Below are 19227 nucleotides of genomic sequence, written 5' to 3' on the forward strand. Positions count from 1 at the left end.
ACTTCTCTAACTGTATGCTAAGGATAGCGACATGGATGAACGCCAACTGCCTCCGTTTAAACGGAGATAAAACAGAGGTACTGATTGTAGGGAAGGATCCTTCTGTCTGGTCACATGCCTGGTGGCCTAGCGAATTGGGAGAATTACCTGTGCCTGCAGAGAAGGTGAAGAATCTCGGAGTCATGCTTGACGCAGATCTCTCAGGCAGAGCCCAGGTAAACAAAGTGACAAGTAAATGCTACAGCACCCTAAAAGTACTGCGCAAAGTACTTGACCTTCTTCCGATTGAAGCGAGAAAGACCATAGTCCATGCCCTAATATCCCCCCCATCTGGACTATGGTAATGTTCTCCTACTTGGTCTCAATCAAAAGAGCCTGCACCAGTTACAATGCATACAGAATTCTGCAGCGCGACTGGTGCTCGGTCTCCCTCGGAGAGCCTCGACAAAAAATGCGCTTGCCAAGCTTCACTGGCTCCCTGTCAAAGAGAGAATTATATTCAAAACTCTCTGCTACGCACATCGCATTGCCCAAAATAAAGGCCCTAGCTATCTAAGAGGCCTCATCACCATCCACAGGCCGATCAAAAATCTTAGATCAGCGGGCATGATGCTATTTAAAATCCCCCGCATCACCAAAGCTAAAAAGGGAGGAAAATCCTTCTGCTATTTAGCCACCAAGCTCTGGAATGCCTTGCCAATTCAGCTGCGGATGGAGCCATCTGAAACAAGGTTCAGAGCCAGACTCAAAACTCACCTATTTCCCAAAAATTAACTCCGTTCGCCCGACTCTTGGTCTTCTTGATGGTTTGCATTTGCAGTCAGCGCAGGGACACACAGTTTGTGCAGCCAGGCGCTTAATAAATGCTTATTATTATTATTATTACTCCTAAAGAAGGTGGCAGCAGACCCGAAAGCCTTACTGAACTATAGGCCAATCTCGCTTCTCCCCTGTTGCTCAAAGGTCCTGGAAACTTTGGTGAACCAGCAGCTATCCAACTACCTGGAACAACACAGCCTTCTGGATCCCTCGCAGTCTGGATTACGTGCATCACATGGCACGGAGGCCGCACTGCTTGAGGTGACGAACACCATAAGGATGACTCTGGATAGAGGGACCCCAGTAATCCTGGTCCTCCTTGATCTGTCAGCTGCGTTTGATACCATCTTGCATAGGATGCTGCTAGACAGACTGAGGGGGATTAGGGTGAAGGGGAGGGCCCTTAAGTGGATTCAAAGTTTTCTTACCGGTTTGTATCACAGACCCCAGGGAAAGACAGGGGTGTGCCGCAGGGATCTGTGCTCAGTCCGACCCTGTTCAATGTGTTCGTGACCCCATTGGCCGATATCATCAGGGGCCATGGCTTTCAGACCATCTCATATGCGGACGACACGCAGCTAATTGTCACCATCGGGGAGGACATCACATCCACCCAATTGATGTTCAGAAGCTACATGTTTAGCATTGCCACCTGGATGAGGAGGAATTTTCTACAGCTTAACTCCTCAAAAAACGAAATCCTGCTGTTTGGGAAGGCTGAAGCCATCTGGTCTACAGAGTGGTGCCCCACTGAGCTGGGTGAGGCCCCTTTATCTAGGAGGTGTGCGAAGAACTTGGGCATTAAGATAGACGACAAACTATTCATGGAGGAACAGGTTGAAACGGTATCAGGTGCGTGTTTTGGCACCATGAGGATGCTTAGGAAGGTCTTTCCCTGGATCCCTCTGTTGGCGAGGAAGACCCTTATACAGTCACTCCTGGTGAGTCGGCTGGACTATGGAAACTCGCTACTGGTGGGAGCACGGGAGGACCTCTTATCACGATTCCAGGTAGTTCAGAACACGGCCGCCCGCCTTGCCCTTAACAAGCTGGCCAGGACACCATCAGCCCCTTTGTTGTACCAGTTACACTGGCTCCCGGTGAGGAAAAGAGCTATCTCTAAGATGCTTTGTGTGGTCTTCAGATCACTACAGGGGAATGGCCTGGCCTACCTTAGAGACAAACTTAGGTGGTATCAACCGGCCTGACAATTGAGATCCAGCAATACCAACCTTTTGTGCACCCAGAAAATACAGAGGGCACGTAATGGCGGTAGAGCCACGGGAGGGCAGAGAGGGGGACACTGCTGCACTGGAGGGCAGAGACAGGGGCACTACTGCATTGGTGGGCAGAGAGAGGGGCACTGCTGCACTGGAGGGCAGAGATGGGGGCACTGCTGCAGTGGAGGGCAGAGAGAGGGACACTCCTGCACTGGAGGGCAGAGAGAGGGACACTCCTGCACTGGAGGGCAGAGAGAGGTACACTGTTGCACTGGAGGGCAGAGAGAGGGACACTGTTGCGCTGGAGGGAAGAGAGAGGGGCACTGCTGCATTGGTGGGCACAGAGAGGGGCACTGCTGTTCTGCAGGGCAGAGAGAGGGACACTGCTGCACTGGAGGGCAGAGAGAGGGACACTGCTGCACTGGAGGGCAGAGAGAGGGACACTGCTGCACTGGAGGGCAGAGAGAGGGACACTGCTGCACTGGAGGGCAGAGAGAGGGACACTGCTGCACTGGAGGGCAGAGGGAGGGGCACTGCTGCACTGGAGGGCAGAGAGAGAGGGACACTGCTGCACTGGGGGCAGAGAGAGGGACACTGCTGCACTGGAGGGCAGAGAGAGGGACACTGCTGCACTGGAGGGCAGAGAGAGAGGGGCACTGCTGCACTGGAGGGCAGAGAGAGGGGCACTGCTGCATTGGAGGGCAGAGAGAGGGACGCTGCTGCACTGGAGGGCAGAGAGAGGGACACTGCTGCACTGGGGGGCAGAGAGAGGGACACTGCTGCACTGGAGGGCAGAGAGAGGGACACTGCTGCACTGGAGGGCAGAGAGAGAGGGGCACTGCTGCACTGGAGGGCAGAGAGAGGGGCACTGCTACATTGGAGGGCAGAGAGAGGGACGCTGCTGCACTGGAGGGCAGAGAGAGGGACACTGCTGCACTGGGGGGCAGAGAGAGGGACACTGCTGCACTGGAGGGCAGAGAGAGGGACACTGCTGCACTGGAGGGCAGAGAGAGAGGCACTGCTGCACTAGAGGGCAGAGAGAGGGGCACTGCTGCACTGGAGGGCAGAGAGAGGGACACTGCTGCACTGGAGGGCAGAGGGAGGGGCACTGCTGCACTGGAGGGCAGAGAGAGAGGGACACTGCTGCACTGGGGGGCAGAGAGAGGGACACTGCTGCACTGGAGGGCAGAGAGAGGGACACTGCTGCACTGGAGGGCAGAGAGAGAGGGGCACTGCTGCACTGGAGGGCAGAGAGAGGGGCACTGCTGCATTGGAGGGCAGAGAGAGGGACGCTGCTGCACTGGAGGGCAGAGAGAGGGACACTGCTGCACTGGGGGGCAGAGAGAGGGACACTGCTGCACTGGAGGGCAGAGAGAGGGACACTGCTGCACTGGAGGGCAGAGAGAGAGGGGCACTGCTGCACTGGAGGGCAGAGAGAGGGGCACTGCTGCATTGGAGGGCAGAGAGAGGGACACTGCTGCACTGGGGGGCAGAGAGAGGGACACTGCTGCACTGGAGGGCAGAGAGAGGGACACTGCTGCACTGGAGGGCAGAGAGAGAGGCACTGCTGCACTAGAGGGCAGAGAGAGGGGCACTGCTGCATTGGAGGGCAGAGAGAGGGACGCTGCTGCACTGGAGAGCAGAGAGAGGGACACTGCTGCATTGGAGGGCAGATAGAGGGACACAGCCGCACTGGAGGGCAGAGAGAGGGGCACTGATGCATTGGTGGGCAGAGAGAGGGGCACTGCTGCACTGGAGGGAAGGGGGAGGGACACTGCTGCATTGGAGGGCAGAGAGAGGGACACTGCTGCACTGGAGGGCAGAGAGAGGGGCACTGCTGCACTGGAGGGCAGAGAGAGGGGCACTGCTGCACTGGTGGGCAGAAAGAGGGTCACTGCTGCACTGGAGGGCAGAGAGAGGGACACTGCTGCACTGGAGGGCAGAGAGAGGGGCACTGCTGCACTGGAGGGCAGAGAGAGGGGCACTGCTGCATTGGAGGGCAGAGAGAGGGACGCTGCTGCACTGGAGGGCAGAGAGAGGGACACTGCTGCATTGGAGGGCAGAGAGAGGGACACAGCCGCACTGGAGGGCAGAGAGAGGGGCACTGATGCATTGGTGGCCAGAGAGAGGGACACTGCTGCACTGGAGGGCAGAGAGAGGGACGCTGCTGCACTGGAGGGCAGAGAGAGGGACACTGCTGCATTGGAGGGCAGAGAGAGGGACACAGCCGCACTGGAGGGCAGAGAGAGGGGCACTGATGCATTGGTGGCCAGAGAGAGGGGCACTGCTGCACTGGAGGGAAGAGGGAGGGACACTGCTGCATTGGGGGGAAGAGGGAGGGACACTGCTGCATTGGAGGGCAGAGAGAGGGGCACTGATGCATTGGAGGGAAGAGGGAGGGACACTGCTGCATTGGAGGGCAGAGAGAGGGGCACTGATGCATTGGTGGGCAGACAGAGGGACACTGCTGCACTGGAGGGCAGGGAGAGGGGCACTAATGCATTGGTGGGCAGAGAGAGGGACACTGCTGCACTGGAGGGAAGGGGGGAGACTGGAGGGCACAGAGATAGGCACTGCAGCACTGGAGGGAAGGGGGGGAGACTGGAGGGCACAGAGATAGGCACTGCAGCACTGGAGGGCAGCGAGGGCTGACACCGGGAGCACAGAAGAGCACGGAAGGGAGACACTGCTGCTAATGAGGGCGCAGAGAAGAAAGGCTGTCTTTGACATGGGACCCAGAGAGGGATACTGCAGCCAATGAGAGCACAGAGGAGTCACGCTGCCGCTCATAAGCGGGCCCGACGTCACAGCTTCCATCACTCGAGAGACATTTAAAAAGAGGCGCTTCCTTCCTTCCTCCGAGCTGCTGAGAGGCGAAGGTGCAGCGGGCACGGGGAAGAGGCGGGCATGGTGCGGATGCCAGGGGGTAGGGGCTGCTGTCTGAAGAGGGCACAGCTGCACCTTCAGGGAGGCTGACAGCAACGCTGCTGATTGAAGACACAGCTACGCCTTCAGGAGGAGAGAGGACACAGCTCCAACTTCAGGAGGCAGGAGCACTGCTGGGAGAAGGCACAACTCTCCCTTCAGGAGAGCAGCAACACTGCTGAGAGAGGACACAGCTCCAACTTCAGGAGGAGATAGGACATAACTGCACCTTCAGGGGGCTGGAGCACTGGTGGGAGAAGACACAACTGTCCCTTAAGAAGGGAAAGGAGTCGCGCTCACAGAGCACACACTGCACCTTCGGAATCGGAGGAGGTTGGGGGCTGCTCCCAGAGGTCCCACCTGCACTTGAGGGGGTCCCAGCTCCCCGAGGATATACTTGCACCTTCAGGGGGCAGGGGGACTGCTGAGCGAAGACACGGCTGCACCTTCGCGAGGGAAAGGAGAAGCGCTAGCAGGGGACACGCTGCACCTTCGGGGGTCCCAGCTCCCAGAGGACCCATCTGCGCCTTCACGTGTGCCGAGGGCTCGCCTGCACCTTCGTGAGGGAAAGGACCGCCGCTCCTGGGCTCAGGGGGCATCAGCTCTGCCGCCCGGGGCAGTTGTGCAGCAGCACTGCTGGCCGGAGCGCCGTCTCCACCCGCGCACACACGGGAGCTGGGCAGGGGCAGACGAGACAGATTGACACCCGGGGAGGGCAGTAACCGCAGTCCAGAGCGCGCCGCTCTACCCGACCGGGGCAGGAGCTGCCGGACAGACAGTGAGTGACATGCACACCGCAGCCCGAGGGCTCGAACTCCAGAGAGGGCAGCTACCGCTGACCAGGGCAAACCACTGAACTTTTACAGAGGGCAAGAGCTGCTGGACAGGGGCGGACAGACTCACGGACATCACTGCGCGAGGACACGAACTCCAGAGGGGGCAGTGACAGCGGACCCGGACGCACCACTCTACCCAAACGGGGCAGGGGCTGCTGGGCAGGGGCAGACACGGACACCGCTGCCCAAGGACACGCCCCTCGGAGGGGGCAGTAACTCTGGCCAGGGCGCCCCTCACTGCCAGTACAGAGGGCGGGTTGCTGGATGGGGCGCCGCTAACAGGGGCACCGAGCTGTACCCGCACGGGGATCAGGGGCGCTGTCACCCCGGACTCACCATCTGCCCCACCCCGGGGCAATAGATGCTGCAGGAGAGGAGCGATGCTGCCACCCCGCCCAACCCCACCAACAGGCACAGGGAGCAAGGTCCAGTGAGGCCAGGGATGAGCCGATGGAGTGACCCGGCCCCAACCCCTCGCCCTCCGGGGCCTCTTCCTCCCACGTGCAACGGACCTCGACTGAACTCGTATCTCAGGTCACATGAACGAGCCTGTACCGAGGCACGGAGGCTCAGCGGGCTCAGCTTATCGACCTCGGTTGGATGAAAGTCCGAACGGCCCAGCGGGGTTAAAGTCTGCGATCTGCATGTCCCAGACAGGAGTCTGCACTGCAGTGCGTGCATTGTCCTGCTGTGCTATCTTATCTCCGGATGTGTCGCTCCACCCCATCCTCTCCTGATTCCCCTCTGCCCCTCATGCAACAGGGAACCCCTGACACTCTCCCAATGCCCCCCGCCTGGACCTGAGCTCTGCCAGCCCCAAGCATGCTCCCGGGCCTCCAGCCTCTGAACAGCACCCCCTGGGACCTGGGCTCGCCCTCCACGGCCAACAGCAGCACCCCCGCGCCGGCCCTCAGCCTCAAGTCCAGCCACGTGGCCACCTCGGCCACCATGTTCTCCATCGGGGTCCTGGGCAACCTGATCGCCATCGTGGTCCTCTGCACCTCGAAGCGCGAGCAGAAGGAGACCACCTTCTACACCCTGATCTGCGGCCTGGCCGTCACCGACCTGCTGGGCACCTGCTGCACCAGCCCCGTGGTCATCGCCACCTACCTGAGCCGCCGCTGGCCCGGGGGCGAGCGGCTCTGCCAGTTCTTCTCCTTCTCCATGCTCTTCTTCGGCGCGGCTGGCATGAGCATCCTGTGCGCCATGGCCATCGAGCGCTACCTGGCCATCAGCCACGCCTACTTCTATTCGCACTACGTGGACCGCGCCCTGGCCCGGGCGGCCCTGCTGGGCACCTACCTTTGCAGCCTGGCGCTCTGCGTGCTGCCCAGCTTCGGGCTGGGGCGGCACGTGCGCCACTACCCGGGCACCTGGTGCTTCCTGGACTGGCGGGCGAGGGACGCCCTGGCCGCCTCCTTCTCCTTCCTCTACGGCGGGGTGATGCTGGCGCTCATCGCCGTCACCCTGGCATGCAACGTGGCCGTCTGCGCCTCGCTGGTGCGCATGAGCCAGCGGGCGCGGCTGGTGCGGGCCGAGGGGCCCGGACTCGGGGCCCCCAGGCCCGGCCGCCGCTTCCCGCGCCTGCCCTCGCCCGACTCTGCCGCCGAGATCCAGATGTTCTGGCTGCTCATCCTGATGAGCACCGTCGTGCTGGTGTGCTCCATCCCTCTGGTGGTGAGTAGAGTGCAGGCCTTTTGTTACCCCTCACCCAGTGCACCCCCCTTGGCATGAGTGACCTCCTGACCCTTCACCCAGTGCACCCCCCTTGGCATGAGTGACCTCCTGACCCTTCACCCAGTGCACCCCCCTTGGCATGAGTGACCTGCTGGCCCTTTGTTACCCGTCACCCAGTGCACCTCCCTCGGCATGAGTGACCTCCTGACCCTTTGTTACCCTTCACCCAGTACACCCCCCTTGGCATGAGTGACCTCTTGCCCTTGGCATGAGTGACCTCCTGACCCTTTGTTACCCTTCACCCAGTACACCCCCCTTGGCATGAGTGACCTCCTGACCCTTTGTTACCCTTCACCCAGTACACCCCCCTTGGCATGAGTGACCTCTTGCCCATGGCATGAGTGACCCCCTGACCCTTTGTTACCCCTCACCCAGTACACCCCCCCCTCGGCATGAGTGACCTCCTGACCCTTTGTTACCCCTCACCCAGTACACCCCCCCTCGGCATGAGTGACCTCCTGACCCTTTGTTATCCTTCACTCAGTACACCTCCCTTGGCATGAGTGACCTCTTGCCCTTGGCATGAGTGACCTGCTGCCCCTTTGTTACCCGTCACCCAGTACACCTCCCTCGGCATGAGTGACCTCCTGACCCTTTGTTACCTGTCACCCAGTACACCTCCCTCGGCATGAGTGACCTCCTGACCCTTCACCCAGTGCACCTCCCTTGGCATGAGTGACCTCCTGACCCTTCACCCAGTGCACCTCCCTTGGCATGAGTGACCTCCTGACCCTTCACCCAGTGCACCTCCCTTGGCATGAGTGACCTCCTGACCCTTCACCCAGTACACCTCCCTTGGCATGAGTGACCTCCTGGCCCTTTGTTATCCATCACCCAGTGCACCTCCCTCGGCATGAGTGACCTCCTGACCCTTCACCCAGTACACCTCCCTTGGCATGAGCGACCTGTTGCCCTTGGCATAAGTAACCTCCTGCCCCTTTGTTACCTGTCACCCAGTACACCTCCCTTGAAATGAGTGACCTCCTAACCCTTTGTTACCCCTCACCCAGTACACCCCCCTCGGCATGAGTGACCTACTGCCCCTTTGTTACCAGTTACCCAGTACACCTCCCTTGGCATGAGTGACCTACTGCCCCTTTGTTACCAGTTACACAGTACACCTCCCTTGGCATGAGTGACCTACTGCCCCTTTGTTACCAGTTACCCAGTACACCTCCCTTGGCATGAGTGACCTACTGCCCCTTTGTTACCAGTTACCCAGTACACCCCCCTCGGCATGAGTGACCTCCTGACCATTTGTTATCCATCACCCAGTATACCTCCCTTGGCATGAGTGACCCCCTTCCCCTTTGTTACCTGTCACCCAGTACTCCCCCCTTGGCATGAGTGACCCCCTGCCCCTTTGTTACCTGTCACCCAGTACACCTCCCTTGGCATGAGTGACCTCCTGCCCCTTTGTTATCCTTCACCCAGTACACCTCCCTTGGCATGAGTGACCCCCTGCCCCTTTGTTACCTGTCACCCAGTACACCCCCCTTGGCATGAGTGACCCCTTGCCCCTTTGTTACCTGTCACCCAGTACACCTCCCTTGGCATGAGTGACCTGCTGCCAGTTTGTCACCCCTCACCCAGTGCACCTCCGTTGGCATGAGTGACCTGCTGCACCTTTGTTACCCCTCACCCAGTACACCCCCCTCGGCATGAGTGACCTCCTGACCCTTTGTTACCCCTCACCCAGTACACCCCCCTCGGCATGAGTGACCTCCTGACCCTTTGTTACCCCTCACCCAGTACACCCCCCTCGGCATGAGTGACCTCCTGACCCTTTGTTACCTGTCACCCAGTACACCCCCGTGGCATGAGTGGCCTGCTGCCCCTTTGTTACCTGTCACCCAGTACACCCCCCTTGGCATGAGTTCCCTGCTGCCCCCTTGTTACCTCCCAGTATGCCTCCCTATGACGTGCCATAGGTGCAAGGGGGGCTTTTCCTGATCACAGCAGGTGGAGTATAGATGGGAGGAGAGATGCTCTCGCATAAGTGCTGCCTGGGATGAAGAAGAGGAAACCAGCATTATGCTTCTGTACTATTCTTGCATTCCTACTCTAACTGTTGTTGGCTATTGTGTGCAATTAAACAAGAAGGTAAGCATAAGCCAACGCCTCATCAATCCATAGTACACCAGGCATAAGGAAGGGATATACGTTAATGTGTGTGCATAAGAAAGGTTTATAAGTTAGTGGTGCAGAGGCATAGATCAGTGTGCATAAGAAATGTATATAAGTTAATGGTGCAGAGGCATAGATCAGGTTGCATAAGAACGGTATATAAGTTAATGGTGCGGGGGCACCGATCACTGTGCATAAGAAAGGTATATAAGTTAATGGTGCAGAAGCATAGATCAGGTTGCATAAGAAAGGTATATAAGTTAATGGTGCAGGGGCATAGATCAGTGTGCATAAGAAAGGTATAAAAGTTAATGGTGCAGAGGCACAGATCAGGTTGCATAAGAAAGGTATATAAGTTAATGATGCAAGGGCATGGATCAGTGTGCATAAGAAAGGTATATCAGTTAGTGGTGCAGGGGCATAGATCAGTGTGCATAAGAAAGCTATATAAGTTGATGGTGCAGAGGCATAGATCAGGTCGCATAAGAGGTATATAAGTCAATGATGCAAGGGCATAGATTAGTGCGCATAAGAAAGGTATTTAAGATACAGGTGAAGGGGCGGGTTGGACACACAGATCGGTTACCGGAGGGGATGCTGGAATACATAATTCTGACTTCCATTGTGATCTTCTAATACATGGATGCTAGGAGGAAGAGTTTAAATTACTAGGATAAATCTGCTTTAACCTTTATCCTAATATATATCCTTATTGGTAAACTGTTTAGAATATTCACAGTCATTCTAATGCTCATAATCTATGTACAAGTAGTGTATTGTAAGAAATTGTATAGGTAGGCTTTCATGTTTTCAGTTTCTATTTTTGGCCAATTCTGGTGTTTTTTTTTCAGTGTTTTCCAGTGGTTTCAATGCCTTAAGAAAACAGTGGTTATCCTTGGTTACACATTTTCGCGCCATTAAAAACAACAGAAACAGTGTTTTTGCGGTGTTTATGGAATGTTGTGCTTTTATTATTGCTTGCTTTTTCCCCTTATAGCACATGGTATACAGACAGTGTACGTACAGTGTATATGAGGTCCAAATACATTTTGATAAATCAAACATTGTAGGTCACCATACCATGCTTCTTCAGTGAATCTTTGGTCATGCGCTCTATCTCTTTCCTCCCATATAAACTTTTATCTGTGAAAAGGCCCTCTCAACATTGGCACTTGAGACTGGCAATGCCAAAATATCCAGTACACACATTTCTGACTCTGGCTACTGACATAGCTTTCCATGCCAATGCTGGTGCACCTGCGGATTTCAAATCTCTGGACAGGGTCTGTCCTCAGGGCTATTGAAGCGCTAAAAAATGAAGCAGCCCTTTTCAAAGCCTGAAGGAAAGTCCGCTTTAGGGAAGGGATCTAGAACTTGTGCAGAGTAGTATAGTGAGGTTTCACTGACTTCAGATGCCACGGTTGGCGAGGGGGCATTTCTAGGCATCATTACAAGCTGATTTCTCATGCATTCTACAATAACATTTCCTGAATTGCTTCTCAACATTTCTTTGCTTACCAAGTGGCAAGCACTCTAACATGGAATAAGTTGCCTTACCAAAGTCCCTAAAAGTGTCACCCCGCCCACGCTCAAGGAGATGTTTCATATCTAATCCAATTATGCTAAACACTCAGTAGACACAGGTGTTTTCAGACTCAAGCTTTTTATTATGGCCATCACAGCAGTCATGTTTTCTTGTAAAAATCTAAGAATGCAGTAGAGTGAAAGTGTTTTTTCACATCACTGTCAATATGCGACCGAAGATCCTCACATTTCACTCATCATCACTCAGCAAAAATTCTGTAACCGGTCACCACATGTATAACATAGCATATACAGTCACCAGAACTGAGAACCACCAGCTAAATGACACAGTTGGGATAACTATTTCTCTTATGCCACAAAAAGCACAAAATGAGAAATATTTGCATTTTAGTTCCTGTGAGTAACGAAGCAGTGCATCAGAATCGACTTCAAAGTCAATGCCATTCATCATTTACTCTGAAGATTGTAAAGATGCTTTCAGCATGCCATCTAGCAAGTGGCAAGGATCTCCTACAGGGCTGCACTTCAGCTCAGGTATTGATTTTGACAGGTCATCAGACAGCTTTTTCATTTCCGTAGCTGAATCACTGCAAATACAAACAATATCTCTCCAATCTTTGTTGAACTTGATAAGAACTGTTTGCAGCAGTATTCCAAGTGACACTGCGTTCCATGTTTTCAAAAAGTCTGGTGTCATATTTTCACCACTATCCCAGATGCTTGGTGACAGCACTCTTTACATATACCTGTCACTACTCCTTGCATTGAATGTTTAAAGCCTGAGGTGTCTGGCGATTCACCTACTATCAATACTGACTCGCTAGAAAAGGGTGTGTGTGTATCAAAGCATTTTACCCATTCTCTTGTGGTAAATGTGATGGTACCTATTGGGAAATAGTTTTGGGAAACCAGCCATTTTACCTATCAGTGAAAGAATCAAACATAGACACAATGTCAGATATGATTTTGATATTTCCTGGTTCTCTACAGTTTATATAATAATTAAATAAGACCTAAAACATGCATCTAAACCAAGCTTCTTTAGATCAAAGACAACAAAACTGAAAAAAAGCACAAGAAACAATATTTTAGTGACATCCCTAAACAAAAAAAGTCAATCAGAATAATGTTAGCTCAGTCTTTCTTGCTTCTACCTTATATAACAAAGTTACATTGTATTGCCCCCCTTCAGGAAAAAATAAAAATGAATCTTTAACTCTCCTTTTCCTTTCTTTGAATGGGATTTCGTTTGTAGTTGTGCAGGTGTTTTTTCAGTGTTTATGGAGCCGATTCACAGAACTAATCTGAGACAACATCCTAAACTTACTACTTTTGGTATTCACAGAAGGCATTTAGTAGTCTTAAGTTAGGATTTTGTTTTAAATTAGGATTTTGTCTTAAGTTCAACTTAAATTTGTTTTAAAACAAAATTCAAATTTAAGACAAAATCCTAATTTAAGACAACATCCTAATGTAAGACTACTAAATGCCTTCTGTGAATACCAAAAGTAGTAAGTTTAGGATTTTGTCTCAGACTAGTTCTGTGAATCGGCTCCTTTATGTTTATACTGGTGAGGGCTATTTCCCTTTTGGTGGGGTTTTATCAGTTATTATAGGTTTAAACCTAAATCAGTATAGCCTGAATATAGTGTAAAATAGCCTACCACATGGCCTCTTCCTATGTGCAGACGAGAGATTCTATTACAGGTTTGCCTGATCTCTCCACTTTCATCTACAAGAGCATACCTTAGTGGGAGATGAGTGAGCTATTCCTAGGAGCTTTCCTTTTCTCCAAAAGGCAATAGTTTCACTTTGATGATTAGAAAATCTGTGAGTGTACGTTCATTAATATTGTGGGTAACACTACATGCCAGCCAATGTGGGTATCAGCCCCTGAGTGCCCTGTAGGATCCATGAGAACCCATCTCCCAGAAAATAAGTCACACCCACAAATGTATCTGGAGAATGCAGAGGTGCTTTTCAATGCGCCTCAGATGAAGAAAAGGCACCCCATTGTTCATCTGAGGTTTGTTGTTATGGTATATGTTGGGGTGTGTTAGGTAATTTTTTTTATGTTATGTCATGTCATGTCATGGTATGTTATGGGCTATACTATAGCTCAGCGACTCACACGTGGAGATGTATTTCCGCACTTTGCTACTCAGGAGTGGCACAATGCAATTAGAACATCCACGCCTTTAAGAGTCTTTTGAACTTGGCATGTTGGAGGCTTAACAGTTACAAGGCACTAATTCCAAGTCTTTGTAAACAATGGAAGTCGAGGTGTAGGAAGTACTAACTGAAGAAAGTGGACTAACTAGAAAATGTGGCCCAGCCCTACTGCCCATCAGACAGTGAGGACATTCCCTTTATTGTTGGTAAAATCTAGGGCGGTAAACTCCACTCTATTAGCGGAGTTTGCAAAGTTTTGCCTCTCTGCGCTCCACTTAGAGTGCAGCAAAAATATGCCCATGGCCGCATGGTGGGGTATACCGGTGCTCACCCATGTTTGAGAATCGTGAAGAAGGTTAAGGTGCTCGCATACACTAGAACTCGACTTTCGTGAAGAAGCAATTGTAAAATCTGATGGAACTCAGTTACTAGTACCCATCAGTACTCCCCAGCAGGATATCCTTATTGACATAGCGTCTAAAATTAAATCAGGCTCCCCCAATGACCCGGTGCCCGCGAAAATACTTAGGGAAAGTATTAATACGCTGGAACGAGACATACGCCATCTGCTGAATCTTTCATTGGGATCGGGAAGTGTCCCCAGCTTGGAAAGAGGCAGTGGTACTCCCGCTCAAGAAGAAACTTAACATTAGCGCGGAGCAGTTAGATAACTTGTACCCAATCTCTCTTCTCCCCTATTTCTCTAAAATTGCGGAGAAAGTTGTTAATAAGCAACTGACGGAACATATAAAAACATGTAAACTTCTACACCCTACCCAATCAGGCTTCTGGGCGTCCTACTCGACTGAGTCTGCCTTACTCCTGTCAACAGAAACCATACACAAGCTGGTGGATGAAGGCCACACCGCAGCGCTGATCCTTTTGGACTTAAGCGCTGCTTTCGACACTGTAGCACATCACATCTTGCTGCAGTGTCTGAAAAAAGGGGGTGTGAGAGGCAGAGCTCTGGAGTGGCTGGAATCGTTCCTCCAGAATCGCAGCTTTCAAGTAGCCCAGGGACCCCTCCGGTCGAAGAGTATTAGGCTGAATCAGAGAGTGCCCCAAGGATCTAGCTTGAGCCCCACCCTTTTTAATCTCTATGTAACACCAATAGCAGAGATCACTGAAAGGTTTGGGGTTCAAGTTGTAACCTATGCTGATGACACCCACCTTGTGGTGTCTCTTGCTCAATCTGACAGGGCAGCAGCCAATAACTTCTCGTTGTGTTTACAAGCTACAGCGGCCTGGATGGCCAATAATTGCTTGAAATTAAACCGAAGCAAGACGGAGCTGGTGGTGGTGGGGAACTCACCATCTGTGTGGACATCGGCATGGTGGCCGCAGGTATTGGGGCCTCTACCCTCTCCCAGCGATCAAGACAAAATCTCCTTCGAGTATCACACCAGACGTGTGGCAGGACAATGCTTCGGTATCCTGAGAAATATGTGGAAAACACTTGGCCTACTCCCTACTTCGGCCAGGAAAACCCTGGTTCATGCTCTCGTTACCTCCAGGTTGGATTATAGGAACGTTCTGTACCTGGGAGCTAATGTCAGATGTATCATCAGGCTACAGTGCATACAGTATGCGGCTGCCCGTATGATCTTGATGTTGCCCAAGAGAGCATGAGCAAAGAAAGCCCTGGAATCTCGTCATTAGCTGACGATTAAAGAACGGGTGCTCTATAAAACTTTGCTGATTAGCCATCACATCATGCAGGGGAAGGGGCCATCTTATCTTTTGGAACTGCTGAGCCCGTATATCCCTGGGTGCGAGTTGAGATCTTCCGGGAAAGGGCTGATGAAGGTTCCTAAGTTTAGAAGAGCTCGGATGGGTGGGCGCCCCTTCCGAGTTCAAGCGGCTCAACACTGGAACAGACTCCCACCCGAAATGGGAGCAGAGACTTCGGAACGTATTTTCCGGAAACAACTGAAAACCCACCTCTTTCCTCGGGTGGGAGAGTGAGAAGGTCCGGATCTGAGGAGCTGGAGGGGAGATATGCCTGACTAACTGTAGCTAGCCACATCACAGCGAGGGGACACACTGATCTCAGTGTAACCAGGCGCTTTATAAAATTTATTATTATAAGTAGTTTTCATTGGTTGAAACATATACGTCACTCGGTAGTAAACCAATGAGGGAGCACATCAGTGGACTCAAGTTCCTGCCCTTGCATTTCGCTCCCAAGTTCTACGGAGGCTATTGTCGTGTCTGCATTTTGAGTGTTGGTGCGGTGTTCCTGACAACATTGTGCAAACAAAGGCAAATGCTGTTAGTAATACCATCTGTGTTGCTTTTTGGACAGCTCTGGAACAGTCTCCCCTATGGGTCTGAAAACCGAATGTGGGAGGCTGGCTGCAGGAAAGGTGTCTTAGGTGTTGGAGATCAAGCTCTTCTGTGGTCACTGTCAATCTGTTGCTGAACCCATCAGCAATCATAACAACACGTACATATGAACATAGAGTAAGTCTGTCATAGTTCCTTCATTATGAATTGGACCCAGAGCCTTCATGCATATAGCTCATCTTACCTCACTAAATCAGAGCTATTGTTAGTGCAGCGGGTGCAGTGTCACCGGGGCACAGGCCTTCCCTGTTCCAGTGTAACCCGAATATGGCTGCGCATTACTACTGAATTAGGGGCAGTGGGGCCATTGTGCTCACTTGTGTAAGAAAGCAGGGCTTTCTGCATACCCAACTATCCGAAAAAGGATTTGTTAGACCTGGCACCATTGGCGTGGGTCTCCCTTCCATTTTTCGCTGTTGCCTCCTCTGTTTTTGCTGGTATTAGATGCTCTGGGCACTGTGCCACTGCCATTCCATGCCACAGCGCAAATGCTATCTGTGTAAATATGTTTGTGAATTGGTATATTCCTGATTGGCTTATTTGGTTTACCTGTTAGTCCCTAGTAGTGTGGCCTGTGTGTGCCCAGGGCTGGTAACACAAATACTGCTGGTGGGCCTGCAGCGCTGGTTTGCACCACCCACAGAAGCAGCTTGTAAAGTGTACCTCAGACCTGCCACTGCAGTGTCTGCGTGCAGTCCAGAACTGCCATCTTGGCTGTGAAGTGCCCTCACATCCCAGCCCCTGACCCTTCCTTTAGCCTCATGTCAGTCACCCCTTGGGTAGGTGTGTTGTGTGCGTAAGGTAGGACATGGCTTGATATGTGTAACATGTCCTGGTAGTGAATCCCCCTCCATTTTGTTTTTCACTGCTGCAAGGCTACCTGTTCTCCATAGGCTAGAATGGGCAGACTGGCTATTACATTGTATAGTCCTATCTGACTCAGGGAACATGGGTGAAATTCGAATTTAGTATGCCTGAGCTCAGAATAATAAAATACATCTTTTAGTAAAGCTGGTTTTAATATTCTGTGTTTGAAAATACCACTTTTAGAAGTAGGTATTTTCTTGCCTAAGCCTCCAGTGTGCTCTGCTGTTATGTGTATTGGCTGTCTGGGTTTAGAGGGGCAAGGCAGGCTGAGTCAGACCTGGGTTGAATAGAGAGATCTGCATTAGGTACTGGGGAGGGATAGCTCTTTGCACTGAACAGGGCTGTGCCTGGCAAGGTGAATTCTGGCTCCACCTCCTACTGTGTGTCTGATGGCAGACCCCCTCTTTCTGAAAGGAAGGATGCAGCCTGGTAAACAAAGTGCTCCAGGCCTGAGCAGAACTGGTTCTGGATGGGTTCAGTGACTAGAGACTTCTGAGAACAAAGACTTTTGGCCATTAGGCCATTAGGGCGCTTGGGCGTTGCCCCCCTAATTAATTTGAGGCAGGAGTGGAGTAACAAGTGTGCAGTGCGTGATATTGCCGTTAGTCTCACTCACATTTGTAAATTACATTCCCGGGATCCCGGAGGCAGTCGGCTCCGAAGGGGGAGGGGCAGCAGGAGTTCAGTGCAAATCGGCGGAGGGCACACCAAAAGTGCGCATGTTCTGTTTAGGGCTTAGCAATTTTTGCTACCAGCCTGAACATGCGCACTAGGCGCTGCTCATTAGAAGAGCGAGGGCTGTTCCATGCCGCTCTTCTAATGAGCAGCCTAGTGCGCATGTTCGGGCTGGTAGCAAAAATTGTTAAACCCTAAACAGAACATGCACACTACTGCTCATGCCAATCCTTGCGCTGCTGCTGGAGCAGTGTCTGGATTGGCTGAGACGTAGGTGACGGCGGCGGGGTAAATTCGAACCTGCGCTATGAACAATGAATTCACTGAAGGACTCTGGACTGTGTCTCCCTGTCTGTGCTCAGCGAAACCGGCAGTTACGTCTTAAGTGCACCCCAGCTCACGGACCGGTGTGAGAATGACATCTATTTGTGTAATGCGGTCAGGTAAGATTTGTTTTAATTTTAACACCCCCTCCTCCGCCCCCCCCCCAAGTATTGCGACCCGCCGCGACTCCGCAGGTAGATGTAGACATCATAGCCTCTCAGCGGCAGGGGGAGGCTAGGTAAATACAGAGGGCCTCATTTATGAAAAGTGACGCATCGCTGAGTGAAAACAGCGATGCGTCACTTTTCACTGCGCACTCCTTACAACATTCCTGATGCGTCATATTTAATGTATGACGCATCATGTCGCAAGGAGTTACAGATACGTCAGTATTTCTGACGTATCTGTAAGCGCAAAAGTGACACATTGCTGGAGTGTGTCACTAAAGTGACGCAACTCCAGCAATGCGTCCTTTCACATGGGGAAAGCCCCATGTGAAAGGGCTTGCGTCAGTCTTACGCCTGTTGTTAGGCAGGCGCAAGATTTTGATGCAACAGCGTCCTAGAAGTGACGCAGTGAAATCTCATAGATTTCACTGCGACACTATTACGAGGCTTTTTGCGGGGAACGCCCCCCCTTTGCATACATTATACCTGACGCAGGTATAATGTGGCGCAGGGGTTTAAAAAGTGACGCATCTACCTAGATGCGTCACTTTTTAAATATGGTGCAACGAGGCGCATTTTTTACACCGCTGGTGCGTCACAAAAAGTGACGCAAGGCCTTCATAAATAAGGCCCAGAGTGCAGGGAATAGGATAGCTGGGCTGGGAGGTTTACTGTATTACCACACCACATTCAGCAGTCTTATGGCCTGGTTTCTCCCCCGGTGCTCAAACTTCAGGCACCTGTTGGACTACAAATGCGAGCCCGCGTGGGGGAGGGCACGAGCTGCGACCCGGCTTTGCCTGTTTCTTTAGTCTTCGGGGTGAACCAAATTTGAATTTCGGATTGATGCATCCCTTCTGAGTGTCGTGGTCTCTTGTGTGGCGTGCACCTGTGATTGTGAACGACAGCAACAGAGGGTGAAACTGCAATATGTATGCGTCTTTGTAATGAAACGCGCTTTATAAAACTGCAGCAACTGAAGCTAAATGCGAGTTATTTTAGAAAAGGAATACAAAAGAATGGTACAAATAAGCGATCCTGAAACAGCCTGCAAAACACGACAACACAGTAGATGAGCCCGCTGTTAACCCACTGAGCTGGCTTACAGCATCCCCTAGCAAGCGCGTCGTTTGATGTGGGTTGTGTTTTAGTGCTAATTTATTAAACACCTTGGGCCGCTGTTTGCCTTGTAACAATGAGCAGCACGCCCAGGGCAGGACATCTTCTTAGCGCCTTGAAGTTCTGCACGAAGGAGTTCAATGCAGATCAAATGGACAAAGCCGCTCGTCACCTCAGCATTCTGTGAGTCAGCCTCTTTAAATGATTTCCTTGTCGACTAGGTCTGTCCCCAAGAGACTGCGGGGGCGGTTCACGAGAGAGCACAAGAGAGAGGTTTTCACGCAATCTGATCCCGATCACAAAGGAAGGATGAGAGTTTGTGTGTGGGGTTTTTTAAGAGTGTGCACA

At 52.2% G+C, this 19227-nt stretch overlaps 1 protein-coding gene across 1 annotated transcript in view; it reads left to right on the forward strand.

Moving 5' to 3' along the window:
* The first annotated feature begins 6502 nt into the window (after positions 1 to 6502).
* LOC147740878 (prostaglandin E2 receptor EP4 subtype-like) overlaps positions 6503 to 19227 on the forward strand; it is a 60858-nt gene continuing 48133 nt past the window's right edge. Inside the window, exon 1 of the mRNA XM_086935947.1 lies at positions 6503 to 7477. Coding sequence (XP_086792073.1) covers positions 6623 to 7477 — 855 coding nt within the window. The 5' untranslated portion in view covers positions 6503 to 6622. The remainder of the gene's footprint in view (positions 7478 to 19227) is intronic.

Source organism: Lissotriton vulgaris, chromosome 1_1 (assembly GCF_964263255.1).
Source record: "Lissotriton vulgaris chromosome 1_1, aLisVul1.2, whole genome shotgun sequence".
Taxonomy (NCBI): domain Eukaryota; kingdom Metazoa; phylum Chordata; class Amphibia; order Caudata; family Salamandridae; genus Lissotriton; species Lissotriton vulgaris.